The sequence below is a fragment of the Heterodontus francisci genome, chromosome 1 (assembly GCF_036365525.1).
Source record: "Heterodontus francisci isolate sHetFra1 chromosome 1, sHetFra1.hap1, whole genome shotgun sequence".
Taxonomy (NCBI): domain Eukaryota; kingdom Metazoa; phylum Chordata; class Chondrichthyes; order Heterodontiformes; family Heterodontidae; genus Heterodontus; species Heterodontus francisci.
In genome coordinates this window covers 256,764,879-256,783,382 of record NC_090371.1, presented here as the reverse complement: position 1 = coordinate 256,783,382, position 18,504 = coordinate 256,764,879, and the positions used below count along the sequence as shown (strand labels likewise).

Genomic DNA, 18,504 nt, shown 5'->3' with positions numbered 1-18,504 from the left:
TCCACCGCAAACAAGGCCAATGGCACAGGAAAGAACTTGGACAGATTTGGTGAGTACCATTTAGGAATTCCCACATCCCCAGTCTGGCAGAGTATTCGTGATCCAGTATGCAAAGAGAAACTAGGTGTGAGAACCATCTGAATTGCAGAATTGGGGCCCACTTGGGGGCTCAGGCCTTTACAAAAGGGGCTACTGGGGCAGTTACTGGCATTCGCCACTTGAATTCAAGACCTTTCCACAATGGCAGGCAACTAAAATGTGTCCTGTGTCACAGGCACTTGCCCTAGAGGCAACATCCTCCTGACCCCACTAACTTTAGCAGGATCAGCAGCAGAGGCCACTGGCGGGAAGATTGTAGCATTTACATGGTGGGTTTTGAGCCACCACACAAATGACAAGGTAAAATAGCTTGTCATGGTCTACATTATCTAGAATTGGACTATTCAGTCACCTAAGGACCCACAACCCTGGAGTGGAAGAAAGTCATCCTCGTTCCCGAGGGATTGCCTAAGAAAAAGACACAGTATTCTTAGTGTGGTCACACCAATGATTCTTAAAGTATCAGGGGTACCTTATTATTTCAGCTTAATATTGATCTTTTAATACATCCCAACATCTGGTTTGCTTTACTTATTGCCACTGAGCATTATTTCGATAGTTTCAATTTATTGTCAAACAGGTAGATAAGTCCCCAGGGCCTGATGGGATCTACCCTAGAATACTGAGGGAGGCAAGGGAAGAAATTGCTGGGGCCTTGACAGAAATCTTTGCATCCTCATTGGCTACAGGTGAGGTCCCAGAGGACTGGAGAATAGCCAATGTTGTTCCTTTGTTTAAGAAGGGTGGTAAGGATAATCCAGGAAATTATAGGCCGGTGAGCCTTACGTCAGTGGTAGGGAAACTATTAGAGAGGGTTCTTCGGGACAGGATTTACTCCCATTTGGAAACAAACGAACTTATTAGCGAGAGACAGCATGGTTTTGTGAAGGGGAGGTTGTGTCTTACTAATTTAATTGAGTTTTTTGAGGAAATGATGAAGATGATTGATGAGGGAAGGGCGGTGGATGTTGTCTATATGGACTTTAGTAAAGCCTTTGACAAGGTCCCGCATGGCAGACAGGTGCAAAAGGTGAAGTCACACGGGACCAGAGGTGAGCTGGCAAGATGGATACAGAACTGGCTCAGTCACAGAAGACAGAGGGTAACAGTGGAAGGGTGTTTTTCTGAATGGAGGGATGTGACTAGTGGTGTTCCGCAGGGATCAGTGCTGGGACCTTTGCTGTTTGTAGTATATATAAATGATTTGGAGGAAAAGGTAGCTGGTCTGATTAGTAAGTTTGCGGACGACACAAAGGTTGGTGGAGTTGCGGATAATGATGAGGATTGTCAGAGGATACAGCAGGATATAGATCGGTTGGAGACTTGGGCGGAGAAATGGCAGATGGAGTTTAATCCGGACAAATGTGAGGTAATGCATTTTGGAAGGTCTAATGCAGGTGGGAGGTATACAGTAAATGGCAGAACCCTTAGGAGTATTGACAGGCAGAGAGATCTGGGCGTACAGGTCCACAGGTCACTGAAAGTGGCAACGCAGGTGGATAAGGTAGTCAAGAAGGCATACGGCATGCTTGCCTTCATCGGTTGGGGCATAGAGTATAAAAATTGGCGAGTCATGTTGCAGCTGTACAGAACCTTAGTTGGGCCACACTTAGAATATTGCGTGCAATTCTGGTCGCCACACTACCAGAAGGACATGGAGGCTTTGGAGAGGCTACAGAGGAGGTTTACCAGGATGTTGCCTGGTCTGGAGGGCATTAGCTATGAGGAGAGGTTGGATAAACTTGGATTGTTTTCACTGGAACGACGGAGGTGGAGGGGCGACATGATAGAGGTTTACAAAGTTATGAGCGGCATGGACAGAGTGGATAGTCAGAAGCTTTTTCTCAGGGTGGAAGAATCAGTTACTAGGGGACATAGGTTTAAGGTGCGAGGGGCAAAGTTTAGAGGGGATGTGCGAGGCAGGTTTTTTACACAGAGGGTGGTGAGTGCCTGGAACTTGCTGCCAGGGGAGGTGGTGGAAGCAGATACGATAGCTACATTTAAGAGGCATCTTGACAAATATATGAATAGGAAGGGAATAGAGGGATATGGGCCCCAGAAGTGCAGAAGGTGTTAGTTTAGGCAGGCATCAAGATCGGCGCAGGCTTGAAGGGCCGAATGGCCTGTTCCTGTGCTGTACTGTTCTTTGTTCTTTGTTCTTTGACCCTCAGATCTCTTCAATTTTCCATGCACATTATTTTCTTTCCATTTAAGTAATAGTCCCTACCTATATTTCATGTCTCTACGTGAAGAACTTTGCATTTTTCTACAATGACTTTCAACTGCCAGCTGTCTGCCCAGTTCCCAAGTATATTTAAATCCTTCTGTAGCTTATCCTTAGTCTACCACCTTCATTTAGCTTGGTTTTTTCTGTAAATTTATCCATTGTGCTTGTGACTTGTAGATCCAGATCATGCATGAAGACGTTAAACAAAAGAGGTCCCTAAACAGGCCCCTGTGAGACCCCACTGGTAACATTCTCCCAGACCAATGACAATTGCTGCAGCACTAACCTGTAGGTTCTATTGGTCAACCAATTACTAATCTATTTTAAAATATTTTAGCTGATTCCCATTTTCTTTATTTTCAGTACCAGCCTCTCCAGTGGAACTATATCAAAGGCCTTACTGAAATCCAAAGTCCACCACTTTGCCTTACCTCTATCAAACTCCTTTGACACACTGTCAAAGAAAAATAATAAGTTAGGGGTAATGAAGTGGTTTAGGATCATTTACCTGTACAGAGATTCCCCAGCGAATGGGAAAAGAAAAAGAAAAAACTATTTGAAAAGGATTTTAAAACATTGTACATCCACCAGGATAAAACTGGATTCCTCCAGAATCAAATAGTCAATATAAACAACAGAGGGTCAAAAATCTGTGGCAGGTAGAAGGGCTGTATCTTGGCCATGTGATAGAATGCGCATGCTAGGATCTTCACCGTTGGTGCCTACAATAATTGTGAATTTGGGGATGCCCTTTATTTGAATAGGAATGGCAGGCATCCATGCCACTGGGGACACATCTGGGGTGACTGCTAGCCAAAGAGGTCTTGGGCTGCAGTGGAAAAGTGGCCAGTTATGAGAATGGTATGTCAGGAGTAATACACCCACCCCACTTCCCCAGAAAAAGCTTTTGACCATCCTTCATTGACCCCCTTTATGAGAACAATATAACAAATATTAGTGGAGTAAGCCTGCAATAGAGGAATCTTTACCTTACTTTTACTCAAAGAGAGCAGGACATAAATGGATATATCTCACTCTCCCAGCTGGGAAACCAAACTCAAAGGGAGTGCAAGCTGAGAATGGGGGTACAAAACCGTAATTTTGATTCTCTGATCTCCCTCTCCCTTTGAGTGCAGTCCCCACTGTGAGTACATGTTTGTGGAATCTTCTACAGAGGAACTGATCTGGTGTCTGCATGCTGAAACACATTTATTTTGCTTGAATGCTAAATGTTTTGGTGGAATGTTATCAAGGAGTAAATCAAAGTTTGACAGAAACCTTTAATACAATATGAATAATGACAAGAAGGCATCTACAAATGAATGAGCTGATCTCACATGATAATATGAGGTCAACTGATTTAATTCATTTTCTAGCAGGCTCAGCAGTAGTGCCAAAGGGGGATGGGACCCAGTATTTGGGTGTCAGCACACAGTGAAGCACTGATCATTACCTATGGAGCACCAGCACTTCTCATGGCAGAGGGAGTGGAACAACAGTGGTGATGAAGTATTTACGCTTTTTGAGGCTAAAGTGCACGAGAACAGGTAAAATGGGGATGTGTAGGTATTTGTCTTTGATTGGGCGTTTACCTCAGCACCCACAGATCTGCTGCTTTGTCTTATTTTGAGGAAGCTCTTCAGATTTTATGCAGAGACTCTCAGTGCCCTTCATGCTGCCCCATTGCAATGGGCTGTGCTGAGTCCACTGGGCACTTCGTAGACCTCAGGCCTCCATGTCTGCCATTGCAATACTGATGCCAGAGACAGAACGAATAAAAGAAAATGAAAACTGATGGACACTGATTCAAATACTGCAGTCATGAGAGATGCAAAACATTTTAGATAGATGTATAATACAGCGCATAAAAAACTAGTCAAGGGTGATTTTTGAAACTTTCACATGGAATAAGAGTGAATAAATTAACTTTTTCAACATTCAGATTATCAATTTAATAACAGCCCTCCATTCCTGATAAATTCTGCAGTCTTTGCAGAATATAAATAATGAAGTAGGACATTGCTCATAGGCTGTAATTACAGTTTCAACTGCACTAAAGTAGCACAGCTCAAAACAGGACATTTCATTTAAATGTAATTTATGGAATCTCCTGCTTGGAAGACAGATTCATAATCCATTCTCCTGTGTGCAGGGTCAACTACAATAAGAACCAAGTCATTTTTAATTATTAATTATTAATCATTTATTTTTTAATGGATCATTTCAGAAAATACTTAAGTCACATTCTGGAAAGCAATTTTCCAAAAGACTAAAAAGAGGTCTTGCACATCAGGGCAAACTTCTGAGATGTCATTCCTTCTCAGGCCAATAGACAATCGACTTAGCTGCTTGGACAAGCATTTTTCTTTAGTTTGTGCATCAACTGATAAAGAGTCTGAAATTAATTGTCCAACTTTAAAACAAATGCTTTTTCAATTTAATTTTGTTGACTTATTTACTCTTAAAAGCATGGGCTATCCATGATAGGAATGGAATACCCTATTCATCCTCAGGAACATTTATGGAGGGTTCTCCTGGTCTTATGATCCAACAATTGGCAGAGGATCAGCAAAAATCCTGGAGAAATAGCCATTTTGATACCTTCTGCCATTTCTCTAGGGGGTGTGCACCAAGGGAATCCCTACGGAATTTTCAGATACCCATGTCAAAATAAAGTAGTTCCAGCTCAAGAAGAACATGGGCCAGATGCATAATAAAGCTTCCTGCTCAACATCTGGGGATGGAAATGAGAGGAGAATTTTCTGTTGGGCTTATTGCTGACAGGAAACTGCTACTTCCCAATGTTGGTAGCAATGAACATAGATCGATTATATTTAAATTTATGCCTGAAATGTGCTCTGCCATCAGCAAGCAGAACTGGCCAAGACATCCACCCAGCTGTAAATTAAAGAAGGAGGAAGGAGGCAATCCTGCAGGAGGTCCTGGAGGTCCACGCAGTATTACCAGGCTGACCATCTGAAGAGGAGTCTCTAATTTGCAATAAAATATGGAACTCATGGGGCAGTGGAATTCAATGTCCTTGTTGATTCAGATTTTAACCCCATCTTCTCATTTTGTAGCCATGTTGTAGAATGCATGGCAGTTCTAGCACCCAGTGTTCCTATCGTGCAAATGATGGGAAATATGTCATATGATGTATTTCTGTCATGTGTAAGCCATTTTAATATGACTGCCCACATTTGGCCAGGCAAATGGGAATATAGCTATCCTGGAAATGGCAGCAGGTGACAGGGAGCCAGCAGAATGGCTCTCTCCTGATTTTCCTGTCATCTGCCCAAATTTATGCTGATTTATCCAAGTAAATTGAAAAGGAAATGTAACCCCTTCTCTAATTTTCTGAAAGCTGCTCCCAAATGTTGTTTTATTAACTAATCAAATGCCAGTACATTGATGTATGTCTGACTATTTTTGGATAAGCGATTTAACACTTACCAAGGGAACTTGGCAGCAACATCGGATTATGGGTGTGACATTCTTAAGTATTTAAGGGACATTGCACTAGATTAAGAACGAGTATTAATCTGTATTATTATATTTAAAGTGTTCCCTTTTCCTATTGACAATGGGTGAGTTAATGACAGTTATTTTAATGGCAGCAGAAAACAGAATTCTTTTCACTGTGTGCTACTTTAAAATTCTTTCCAAAGAATAGTAATAGCCAGGTAGAGCACTGTTTCACAGAATAGGCAGCAAATAATCAAAATGACTTGCATCGGATTGTCTGCTGCAGAACCATCTCCTAAATTTCTGAAATGTGCTATGAATTATTAAATTAGATATTCTATGAAATTTGTTGGGACATTTTGTTTTTTTAAGCGTTTAAATAATATTTCATTTATTTGTATTAAATACAGTATAATCTATTTGGGAACTGACTGCACCACACACCATGGCCAGGATTTTATCTGGGTGATGGGGGTCTCGACCATCAGCAAACGTGCGGCGAGAATCTCATGTTGCCTCCTCTGGGGAAGGCCTACTGGATCAAGTGCCAATTAGGCACTTAAGTGGATAGCAGCAGGCTTTCCCCGAGATCAGGGACTCTTGCAGCAGAGGTCCCACCTGCTGAGAGCTGCCGACCAATCAGAGTTCAGCCAGCTCTTTAACTGAGCGGTGCCACCGGAGAGGAGATTGCTGCTGCCGGTACTGGACTCACCCAAGGCCCTGGACCCAGGCCACAGGTAAATCTCAGTGAAAAGGGTTTTGCAGGGAAGGAGGGTGTAGGGGGGGGGGGTCGATAGTAAGGGCAGGGGTTTCACTCCCCATTGGGCCCCCCCCTTCCCGATACCATGTCCCTGGTTCAGGTACTGTGCCTTTTAACAAGGGACACCCCACACTACCCCCACCCCTACCCCGGAGCCAGCAAACAACCCACACGGGTTTGCTTGGCGTGCTCCCCGTGTGGCGAGGGACTCGCCCACCGCTAATTCCTGCGGCGGCGGGATGAGGCCCTTAATTAAGCCTTAATTGCTCACTTAAGGGCCTCAATTGGCAGTGGGAAGTGTGGAGAGGGGGGCGGGAGGTGGTAAAGCTATTCACAGGCTTTCCCGCCCTGGACTTAATTTGGGTAGAGGCAAGAAGGTGGTGGGGTCCCACCCACCACCACCCCGCCCGATTACATTCTCACCACACCTTCAAACCCGATGCAGGGAATAACATAAAATTCCCCTGTTACATCTGGGGTTGATTTATGTAGTTGTTAGGAGTTGGGTTTTATTTAACTTTGCCACCAATGTCTCCAGACAGTCGTTAGCAACAAACATATTCCTCTTTGCTGAAACATTAATTGTCCTTGATGACACTGGTCTTATGCTTCCACGAGCACAGAAGATATGCTTGGATAATCTGTGAGATTTGACTCAATCTACGCTAGGTGATATCTAACCTATCTCAGCCAATCAAAATTTATAGCATAAACAAAGGCATCCAACATAGTAGCTGCTTTGTTTTTGGAATCATTGTCTATATCCCTCTCCCATGGGCATTCTGATGACATGCTGATGTACAGGTATTGGCAGCCATCAGATATTTCACCAAAGTAGCCACCATCCTGCGTGAATCTAGACTGTGATTGGACTAGGGAGAACTTTGCAGCAGAGTCAAATTCTGTCCTCACTCATTTCTCTCTATGCACTTTCTAAAAGGGATCATTGGCTAGTGATCTTTCTACCCAGCCTGGGGGTTCTGAGGACAATTGTATTGTTCCTGCCCAGGGATCAAATCTGGTATCTTCAAAGTCAGTATGATTTAGTGCCACACCATGAGGGCAACATCTCCTTTAAGGAAAGTCATAATTTTTGTGATCTCTTAAAAACTAATGTGAAGAGGCGGTCAGTTCCTGTAAGAGAAAACACTAATCTCACATCCAGTCTGACTGGGAAGGCAGAAGGAAACATAAAGGAAGAGGACAAGGGAAGAAGAAAAAGCAAAGAGAAAAATAGGGAAAAGAGGATAAGAAAGAGAAGAAAAGGTTATATTAATGTCACTTAATTGCTTTCACTGCAACTTTAGTGATACTAAAATTTTTGGTGGGTGGAGATGCCTCAAGGTTCCGAACTAAAAGTCACCCACCAAAGACTTGTTTGCTGTTGAGACCTCTGGGTGTGACCTCCTGTGAAGAGACTGGATCGATAGGTTATCATACAGCATCTTATAGGTAATGTGTAGCAATTATCATTGGGATAAAGTGGTTCAAGTGGTGACAAGCAGTTTCCCTCACTTACCCACAGCCCTTAAGTAACTCAACATGATCCCATCTTCATGTTTAAAATTTAGATGGAAGCAGATGATACATTTTCTAGCTTTTTATTTCCTTATGTAAAGAACTTCTTGGCTGTTTGGTTATATAGTGGTGTGCTGGGTAGAGTGAAAGACACAATGGTGGTGTTGAAGTGGTCAGCTGAGGAACCTCCATGACTAATCTTGCTTGAAGACTCTCAAATTCTAATGCCAGTTCTAATACTAATCATTGGAGAGAAAACAACAACAACATACAAATGGTAGATTCAAATTTGTGTGATGTGGGAGAGAAGAGCAAAATCCACTGAGGAATACAGGCCAAAAAGAATGGAGGAAACAATTTGCAGTAGAGCTGCTTAAACATCTGAACAGGGAAAGATTATACGACTGGTCAAAAAATGATCAATGCACCAGTTTTATTCCTTGCTTGCAGGATGGTCTTTCTTATACTATAGGAAGGCTGGGTGACTGAGGAAGAATTTTATTTATATCTGGAGGAGAATGAATAAAGAAGAACAGAACAGTGCCCAACCTTGGTGTTCCATTTGCAGCTTCAAACCTCACAAATCTACTTAACTTCATCTTTGCAACATTACAAATTTCCATGTCAGCTCCATGTCCAGTACTGCAGAAGCCCTCATCTATGCTTTTGTCACTTCCGGGCTGAGTTCTCTTATACTCTCCTTACCAGACTCTTAGGGCAAAAAATTGCCAAGCACAGCATGGCGCTGCTCTACTTGTGAGCCTGTACTACTGGCCACTTTCTGCACAGCCCACAAAGAGTTCTGCCGGGATAAGGCTGCACGCAGTAGTTTCCCCTGCTTTGAAGCCCAACTGGCTGATGTAACATGAAGACCCCAAATCTGGACACCAAAACTTCAGATAGCATCTGTGTTGTTTACTCAAGAAAAAAAACAAGCATGAAGCTGCAAGATTTAGAACTTCATCGCTGGAAGTCCTGGCCTTGCAGAGCTGCTGGCCAATCAGAGGCCTGCAGCTGCAGTGCCAGCGTGGAGGCGGTGGCTGCTTCTTTGGTTGCAGTAACCAGACAGTGAGGAGAGGTGCTGGAAACAGGTTTCAGGTAGATCAGGGTGAGAGGGGTCTCGTGGGGCAGGGGATGCAGGGGGTTGGCAGATTCCCCCCACCCTTGCAGCTGGGAAGCATCCTGCACTGTTTTTCATGCCATGCTTCCCATGTGGTGACAGGGCCGCCTGCTACACTGGTAATTGTGGGTGCGGCGGGATGAGGCCCTTAATTAGGGGTTAATTACCCAGTTAAGGGTCTCAATTGGTGGTGGGGCAGGAAGGCCGTTCACAGGCCTTCTGGCCCCGTACTACATTTCGGTGGATGCAGGATGGTAGCAGGGTACACCTCTGCCACCATTCCACCTGATTTTATGCTCTCCCTGGCTCCAAACCCACCACAGGTGAGAGCATAAAAGTCCATCCCTCACCTCTGGAATTCAGCTGTTTGTCCATGTTTGGACCAAGGCTCCAATGAGGCCTGGAGCCGAGTGGCTGAACCCAAACTGAGTATCGGTGAGCAGGTTATTGCTGAATAAGTGCCGCTTGATAGCACACTTGATGATACTTTCCATCACTTTGCCAATGAATGAAAGTAGACTGATGGGGCAGTAATTGGCCGGGTTGGATTTCTACAGCTTTTTGCAAACAGGACATACCTGGGCAATTTTCCACATTGTCGGGTAGATGCCAGTGTTGTAGCTGTACTGGAGCAGTGAGTATGCAGCTAACTCTGGAACACAAGTCTTCAGTACTACAACCAGGATGTTGTCAGGGCCTCCCATAGTCTTTGCTGTATCAAGTGTGTTCAGCCATTTTTAAATATCATATTGAGTGAATTGAATTGGCTGAAGACTGGCATCTGTGATGCTGGGGACCTCAGGAGGAGGCAGAGATGAATCATCCAGTCAGCACTTCTGGCTGAAGCTGGTTGCAAACACTTTAGCCTTGTCTTTTGCACTACGTGCTGTGCTCCCCATCATTGAGGATGGGTGTGTTTGTGGAGCCTCCTTTTTCAGTTAGTTGTTTAATTGTCCACCATCATTCACAACTGGATGTGGCAGGACTGCAGACCTTTTATCTCATCCGTTGGTTGTAGGATCACTCAACACTGTCTATAACCATAGAACCATAGAAATGTTACGGCACAGAAGGAGGCCATTCAACCTTAGTGTATGTGCTGGCTAAAAAAAAGCTAGCCACCCAATCTAATCCTACCTTCCAGCACCTGGTCTGAGGGTTTCTGCCTCCACCACTGTTCCTGACAGTGAGTTCCAGATACCCACCACCCTCTGGGTAAAAAGATTTTTCCTCATGTCCCCTCTAATCCTTCTACCAATCATCTTAAATCTGTGCCCCCTGGTAATTGATGTTTCTGCTACGGGAAACAGGTCCTTCCTGTCTACTCTATCTAGGCCCTCATAATTTTGTACACCTCAATTAAGTCACTCCTCAGCCCCCTCTGTTCTAAGGAGAACAACTCTTGCTGATCCAATCTTCCCTCATAGCTGCAACTTTCAAGCCCTGGCAACATTCTCGTAAACCTCTCTGTACTCTCTCCAGAGCAATTATGTCCTTCCTGTAATGTGGTGACCAGAACTGTACGCAATACTCCAGCTGTGGCCTAACCAGCATTTTATACAATTCCAGCATTACATCCCTGCTTTTGTTTTCTATACCTTGGCCAATAAACGAAAGCATTCCATATGCCTTCTTCATCACTTTATCTACCTGTCCTGCCACCTTCAAGGACCTGTGAACATACACTCCAAGGTCCCTCTCAATATCCTCCCATTTGTTGTGTATTCCCTTGCTTTGTTTGCCCTCCCCAAATGCTGGTTCCACTGTTTAGCATGCAGGTAGCCCTGTGTTGTAGCTTCACTACATTGGCACCTCATTTTTAGATATGCCTGGTGCTGCTCCTGGCATGCTCTCCTAATTCCGCATTGAACCAGAGTTGATCCCCTGGCTTGATGGTAATGATTGAGTGATATGCCAGGCTATGTGTTTACAGATTGTAGTTGAATATAATTCTGCTGCTGCTGATGGCCTACAGTTCCTCATGGATGCCCAGTTTTGAGCTGCTAGATCTGTTCTGAATCTATTCCATTTAGCTTGGTGGTAGTGCCACATAACACGATGGAGGGTGTCCTCACTGTGAAGATGGGAGTTTGACTCCGCAATGACTGTGTGGTGGTCACTCATGGACAACTGCTTCTGCAATAGGTAGATTGGTGAGGATGAGTTCAAGTAGATTTTTCCCTCTTGTTGGTTCTCTTACCACCTGCCGCAGACCCAGTCTGACAATTATGTCCTTCAGGACTCAGCTAGCTTGGTCAGTACTGGTTATACCGAACTACTTTTGGTGATGGACAAGTCCCCCACCCAGCGTACATTCTGTGCCCTTGCTACCCTCAGTGCTTCTTCCAAGTGGTGTTCAACATGGAGGAGTATTGATTCATTAGCTGAGGGAGGGCTGTGGCTGGTAATCAGCAGGAGGTTTCCTTGTCCATGTTTGACCCGATGCCATGAGACTTCATGGGGTCCGGAGTCAATGTTGAGGTCTCCCAGGGCCATCCTCTCCTAACTGTATATTACTGTGCTGCCATCTCTGGTAATGGATAGTGGGATATTAATGGAGGAGTTTGGGATATTGGCTGTACGGTATGATTTGGTGAGTATGACTATGTCATGCTGCTGCTTGACTCGTCTGTGGGACAGCTCTCCCAACTTTGGCACAAGTCCCTCGGTGTTAGTGAAGAGGACTTTGCGGGGTTGACTGGGCAGGGTGTGCCTTTGTCATTTCTAGTGCCTAGGTCAATGCCGGGTTGTCTGTCCAGTTTTATTCTTACTCAACTTTACTGCAGTGATTTGAGACAACTGAGTGGCTTGCTAGGCCATTTCAGAGAGCACTTAAGAGTCAATCACATTGCTGTGGGTCTGGCGTCATATGTAGGCCAGACTGGGTAAGGACAGCAGATTTTCTTCCCCGAAGCACATTAGTGAGTCAGATGGGATTTTACGAGAATCCGGTAGTTCCATGATCATAATTAGTGAGACTAGCTTTTTATTCCAGATTTATTAATTAATTGAATTTAAATTCCCCCAGTTGCCATGGTGAGATTTGAATTCATGCCTCCAGAGCAATAGTCCAGGCCTCTGGATTACTAATCCGGAATCATTACCACTATGCTGCTGTTCCGAGGGTGTGCTGGGAGTTGGGAAGGGGCTGAAGGCAGGAGCATGCCCTCATATTCTATGTTCTCAGTGACATCGGATACCACAGGCCCCGTCATAGCCATGATGCTGAGAGACACCTCCTCTGCCTGGCTTAGGAGATACAGGCATCCTTGTCAGTTCTGCTCTGCTTTCTTCTATTGTGTGCCACCTTCTGCTGCAAGGGAGAAGGCAGAATGCCAGAGATGGTGTGACACTGTGTTTGGGTGATGTGCCAGCCATTACTGAACAGCTGGACGTAATTTGGGGAGCGAGAGATGGGTTTGAAGCTGGCAGCATTGGTAGGTGTGTGCAGGTGAGGTGGAGTATCTGGATGTTAGGCATGAGTCCTGAGTGCCAGGGAGTGCCGTTTGGGTGAGTGATGTGTATGTGGTGCAGTGAATAATGTGAGAGGTTCGTGGTGTGGTGAGTAGGAGATGTCATGTGAAAATGCATTCGCTGATGTTGACCACCCACATGAGGTCATTAGACTTCTTGTGGCACCGCTGTCAGATTCTTGGGTCTAGATTATGGGAGTGGACCTTCCTAGCCACCTTCTCCCACTTTCGTCTGAGGGTGATCCTTGAGGGTGTACTGGTTCCCTGCAGACCCTTGGCATCTCTCCTCCTGCCCACCTACACCACTACTACCTCCAGCACTCCATCCATCCTCACTGTCGATCCCTCTGTCTACCTTGGTGTTCACTTTGTAAAAACATACATTGCTGAAATATTGTTGAATGCAACTTCCCTTTAAGAAGAGCAGGCCAGCTATACCACATAATCTGCAAACAATGCTGCAGGGCCCTCTGTTGTGCAGACAGCATTCAGGAGCAGTCAGCAGTGTGAGAACTGCTGGGGCAAATGCCACAATCATTCAGATGATGTGGCTACATGAAGTTTTTGCATTGCCCACCTCAATCTGAATGGGCACAGACTGGTTGTGTATCACAACCCCCACACCCCACCCCCGCTCAAAAAACAGGGCTAAGTAATTTCTAGCCCTCCAGTTGTGAAATTGGACAGGGCCTGAAAACGGGTGTGAGTTTCTCGATGTGTAATTTATCCCTTTTCTTCCAATGGAGGCAGCACACAAAATTATGCTGTCTGCTAAATTGGATGATAGCTGTGCTCAGCCCATTGTAAATGAGCTGCTGAATGACTGCATGCCTCAGCAGGGGACCCAAGTTTGTTTGACACTCACAACATTTAAAGCCAGCCTGCACTAAGTAAAGGGGAAGTGCATTCTGGCTAGAGCAGGTGATGGAACTGGTTGTAGAACAAAGCATGAGCAAGAACAACACTGAATTATGGTGCATCAGTTCAGAGAGCATGGCCCAATCTTCTGTGATGCTGCACTGGATGCCTTGGTGGATGAGGTGGAGAGAAGGAGAGATGTGCTCTATCCACAGGAGACCCTCCAAATAAACTGTGCAAAGGCAGTGGGAGCAGATAGCCATGATGGTCAATGCCAGGAGTCAAGCCCCGAGGACTTGGATGCAGTGCCGCAAGAAGTTCACATGAGTGATCAAAGTCAGTAAATGCATCGTCAAATGTCATATCCTACTAACTGGACCACTAGCCCCATACATTGCACCACCCTCCCTTCACTCACCTACCAACAATCTCTATCAGTCCTGACTTATACCTCATACTCATAGCTTCACCTCATCCTCACACACTTAACACTACTGCAAGCCTTACACCCACATCTCACAGCTTGCATACACTGTCAGCTATTTGCCCATGACAACTACATCATCCAAACACATTGCACCATACTCACTGACACACTTCACTCTCTCTGCCAGGGGAAGGTGGCGCATAATTGCAGGCAGCTACACCTAACCGGTGGGTGATAGGCCAGACTGCATGATTGCCTTCATTGGAACAGCCATGACAGAGGCTGTGGCCAACTGCGGGGCAGAAACAATTGAATTGTCCTTCTCATATCCCACTCATGCTTGGGAGCAAGCAGTCTGTGAAGAATCCTTGAAGTCAGGGCAAAATCCTTCACCATGTGCCATATCACTGCCTCTAGACTTCAGCAACTTTAAACAATTCTAGAAACTGCCAAATACTTCTACGATCACAGCAATAGCCAGTACAAATCAATCAGTAACTCACCTGAAAGTAGTTGTTGATCCCTTTAAATAGTGCTTGTGGGAGATGCTTTCTGCTGCTGAAGGCGTGTTCAGTTGTGCGTGTTTAAGAGACAGTGTTAGTTGGATTGTTGTGTTCCAAAATGGCAGTGCTGGCATCAAATCAGTATTACATGCTGATGGATGTCATGATCTGCCTACTTAGAAGTCGTCCTGCAGAAGCTCCCTGCGCACGTGGTAACCTCCTCACCGAAACAGTGCCTGGCACGGCTTCCACCAGAAGTATGCCTGCATGCCGCAGATGCCATTTTGGAAGTAAAATGGCACTCGCAGTACAAAAAAAGGGCATTGGAAGAGCCAAATTTCACTGCCTTTAAAGTCCACCATACACAAATTCCACCTTGCTCAAACTTCTGACACCCACAATCTATCCTGTATTAAGGTGTAATGATGGTCAATGTGGAAAGTGTATTAGAGACTTCCTGATGTAAAGAGATCCCTCCCAATGTCTAATTCAATTATATCGTAACACCTGTAGGATTCCTTTTGCTAGAAAATATAATGGCAAGTAGCTTCAAAATTCATGGGGAGACTTACTTTACTCTCTGATGGGAGTCTCCAAAGGTTTCCCTCAGATCTGAGAGGTCAGGATAAAAATTAGCTGAAGGAGAGATGATCTCAAGAAGTCCTGACTGTATTTCATAGGAGTACCTGTGGGCAGCATATCAATAAGCCAGAATTATCCATTTTCAGTACCAACTTACAAAAGAGAACACTATTGATTTTCTTCTCCTACACTGGCAACTTTCAAATGTAATTTATTTTCAGACTGTCAGGGGTTGAAATTGCACTGTGTGATATTAGCTACCAATGCATTAAGTGACAGCTCATTTAATACAACTATTAAGCAGTTTATTTAAATAGGTTACCATTGTTACTAAGATAGCAAAAAAGGAATTTCTCACAAAACACATTAACAGGTTTAGTTACTAGTATTCCACAGTGTAATTTCAACCCATTTATGTCATACAAAATGCAATGTACTTCACAATATTCTTATGCCAGTAAATGCTTCAAAAATTGTGGTAACTAACATGAAGTGTTTAGCAGAATCCATGAAAGATTAACTTGGGAACTGAACTGGGAATAACCTGAATCATGTAAGATGGTTTATACTAATCACGAATTTAAGAGTAGAAATTCAGAATTCTTAAAATGCACTTATATAAAATTCCTCTCTGCCTTATGTCCAGATGTTAACTCATGCATTTTCAGTTTGGAATTAACTCTTACTCTAAGATAGCAGAGAAAGGAATTTGATATGAGCACATAAAGCTAATTTACAATAGGGCTCCCATTGGGCAAGGCTCCCAACTGTAAGTGCAAAATCTGAAAAAAATAACCCATCAGTGTAAACATGGTCACTATTTCAGATTTGCACATTGAAAGGCCAATCTTATGAATGTGTTACCAACTGCTGCACATATTAGTAAATCACTGGCACATTGTCCATTATTTCCAGATACACATGGCCTGTGCGCAAGGCTTCTTACCAGTAGCAACATCTGGCTCATGTTTAAAATTGGTTTTCCACTTGTGCCAAATTGTCATTTTTAGACTTAGTACTTCCTACTCTTTCCTTCCTATTAGTCTCTCTTGACCTCTTAGGGTCATGCACTAACCGTAATAAGGCAGATGGATGAGTGACCAGCTTTCAAGGCTTCTGCCAACACCACTGTAAACTGGCTGTCAGGAGTTGATTGAGGGTTCTGGGGATCTTCCTCTCCTCCAGACCTCTGCTCAGCACCTCCTTATTGTGTCATGGTGGGATTAGAGCTCAGTAAGAGGGGCAGTAAATTTACCATGTCACTACCATTCCACTAGCAACAAGTTAAAGTCATACTTACATATTTTGTAAATTTTCCGCCAGACTATTTACATAATTTTCTTCCACCTGTAGAACAGCAGAAAAATATATTTAGTCGGTCCGTATTTCACAGTATCTGTTTTTTTCATTTTAATCTTTGATAACTGCTGGAATAAATTTGGTACTTTTGTCACGCAATAATAGTATCAATCACTCCTTAGTAAGGTACAGCATGCTGAGATGCAAGACTTACTGTCATGTCTAAGCAGGAAAGCATTGTAGCCCAACTTCCCTGATCCATGCTCCCTGCAAGCATGGTGCTCCACTGGGAGTGCTAGATTGCAGAATTAGTCCTGCAGAGTAAAGCTCTGTCCTGACATTTTAACTTCATCCCTGTGTCTAACAAGTATTTCCTTCTGCAACAGTGTTCATGACCCACAGCAGCAGCGGGTATTTTTGTGCTGTAGGTCTGAGGCCCATTTGGACCTAGCTGAGCTCATTTCCAATCTACAACTACGAGAAAGCGGAGACTTTCATCTCATCAATCTAGACTAGATTAGATCCTAGATCTCAAGGGTAAAGGAAACTGTCCTAGTCCACCACTGTGGTCCATTAATCCTTATTTTGCTGAATAAATAGAAGTGACAATACAGTTTAGGTCAGCATGATGAATGTTCTGGCTAGCCACACAATAAAGGTCAAAGTGCTGTACTGTACAACAGTGGTTTTAGTTAGAATGGCAAGTCACAAATCTCCTGTAGCCTAATAGATGATCCAAAAAATCTGGTTCCAGCGATCCTGGTTCGGTAAGTAATGGGTAACCTTGCATTTGAACTTGTGCTTACAAGGGGAAGAGTTCCAGGCACAGATATTATCAGGAACACAGCTGCATAAGCAGGACTAACTGTGGGGTAGATTTTTTTATTCACTGTTAGAGTGGTAATCTGGGTGACAGGATTACCCACCCATTACAGAATCAACCCAATTCTCATCCGATTGATTTCAGTGGAATGTAAATCAAGTGTGTTCTATAATGGTCCCTGCCAGATCACCATCCAAGCAGTGAAGTGAAGAAAAAATTGTGAAGTTTTGCAGTTGGTCATTCGATGCAGAATATTGAGGTGCAGCAATAGCAAGCAGCTGAGAAACTATTCTTAATGTACAAAAGCTGTTTATTTTAAAAAATGGGTCAATTTCATTATTTGGAATCATGGAATGAAACAGCACAGAAGGAGGCCATTTGCCTTATCATGCCTGTGCTGGCTCTTTGAAACAGCTATGTAATTAGGCCGATTCTCCTGCTCTTTCCCCATAGCCTAGATATTTTTTTCTCCTTTAAATATTTATCTGATTCCTTTTTGAAAGTTGCTATTGAATCTGCTTCCACCACCCTTTCACGCAGTGCATCGCAGATCATAACAACTCGCTATGTAAAATAATTTCTATTCATCCTGCCTGCTGCTTTTGCCAATTACTTTAAATCTGTGTCCTCTGGTTACTGACCCTCCAGTCAGAGGAAGCAGCTTCTCCCTATTTACCCTATCAAAATCCCTCACAATGCTGAAAACCTCTAGTAAATCTCCCCTGAACAACCCAGCTTCTCTAGTCTCTCCAAATAACTGAAGTCTCTCATCTCTGGTAGAATTCTAGTAAATCTCCTCTGCACTCACTTCAAGGCCTTGACATCTTTCCTAAAGTGTGGTGCCCGGAATTATACACAATACTCCAGTTCAGGCCTAACCAGTGATTTATACAAGTTTAACATAACTTCCTTGCTTTTGTATCTATAACTATTTATAAAGCCATGGATTCTGCATGCTTTTTTTTAAAACAGCATTATCAATTTGTCCTGCTACCTTCAAAGATTTGTGTCTGCAAACCCACAAGCCTCTCTGTTCCAGCACGCCCTTTAAAATTGCACAATTATTATGCCTTCCAACATGCAACACTCCGCATTCCTCTGCATCAAATTTCTTCCATATTTCATCATTCTGCCCATTTCACTTGATTATATCCTCTTGAAGTCTGTTACTATCCTGCTCACTTGTTTATTTCATTTGTGTCATCTGCAAACTTCACAATCATGCCCTGTATACACAAGTTCAGGTTATTAACATATGCCAAAAAGAAAAGTGGTTCTAATAGCGACCCATGGGAGACATTACTGTACACTTCCCTCCAGTCTGAAAAACAACCAGATTACCAGTATTCA

At 43.8% G+C, this 18,504-nt stretch overlaps 1 protein-coding gene across 2 annotated transcripts in view; it reads right to left on the bottom strand.

Annotated features, from left to right (window-relative positions):
• Positions 1 to 18,504, bottom strand: part of LOC137375873 (alpha-1,3-mannosyl-glycoprotein 4-beta-N-acetylglucosaminyltransferase B-like) — a 222,318-nt gene that overhangs the window by 91,376 nt on the left and 112,438 nt on the right. For both annotated transcript variants that reach the window (XM_068043473.1, XM_068043484.1), the window contains exons 5-6: positions 16,333 to 16,379; positions 15,023 to 15,136 (exon numbers count right to left, since the gene is read on the bottom strand). In XM_068043473.1, coding sequence (XP_067899574.1) covers positions 15,023 to 15,136; positions 16,333 to 16,379 — 161 coding nt within the window. The remainder of the gene's footprint in view (positions 1 to 15,022; positions 15,137 to 16,332; positions 16,380 to 18,504) is intronic.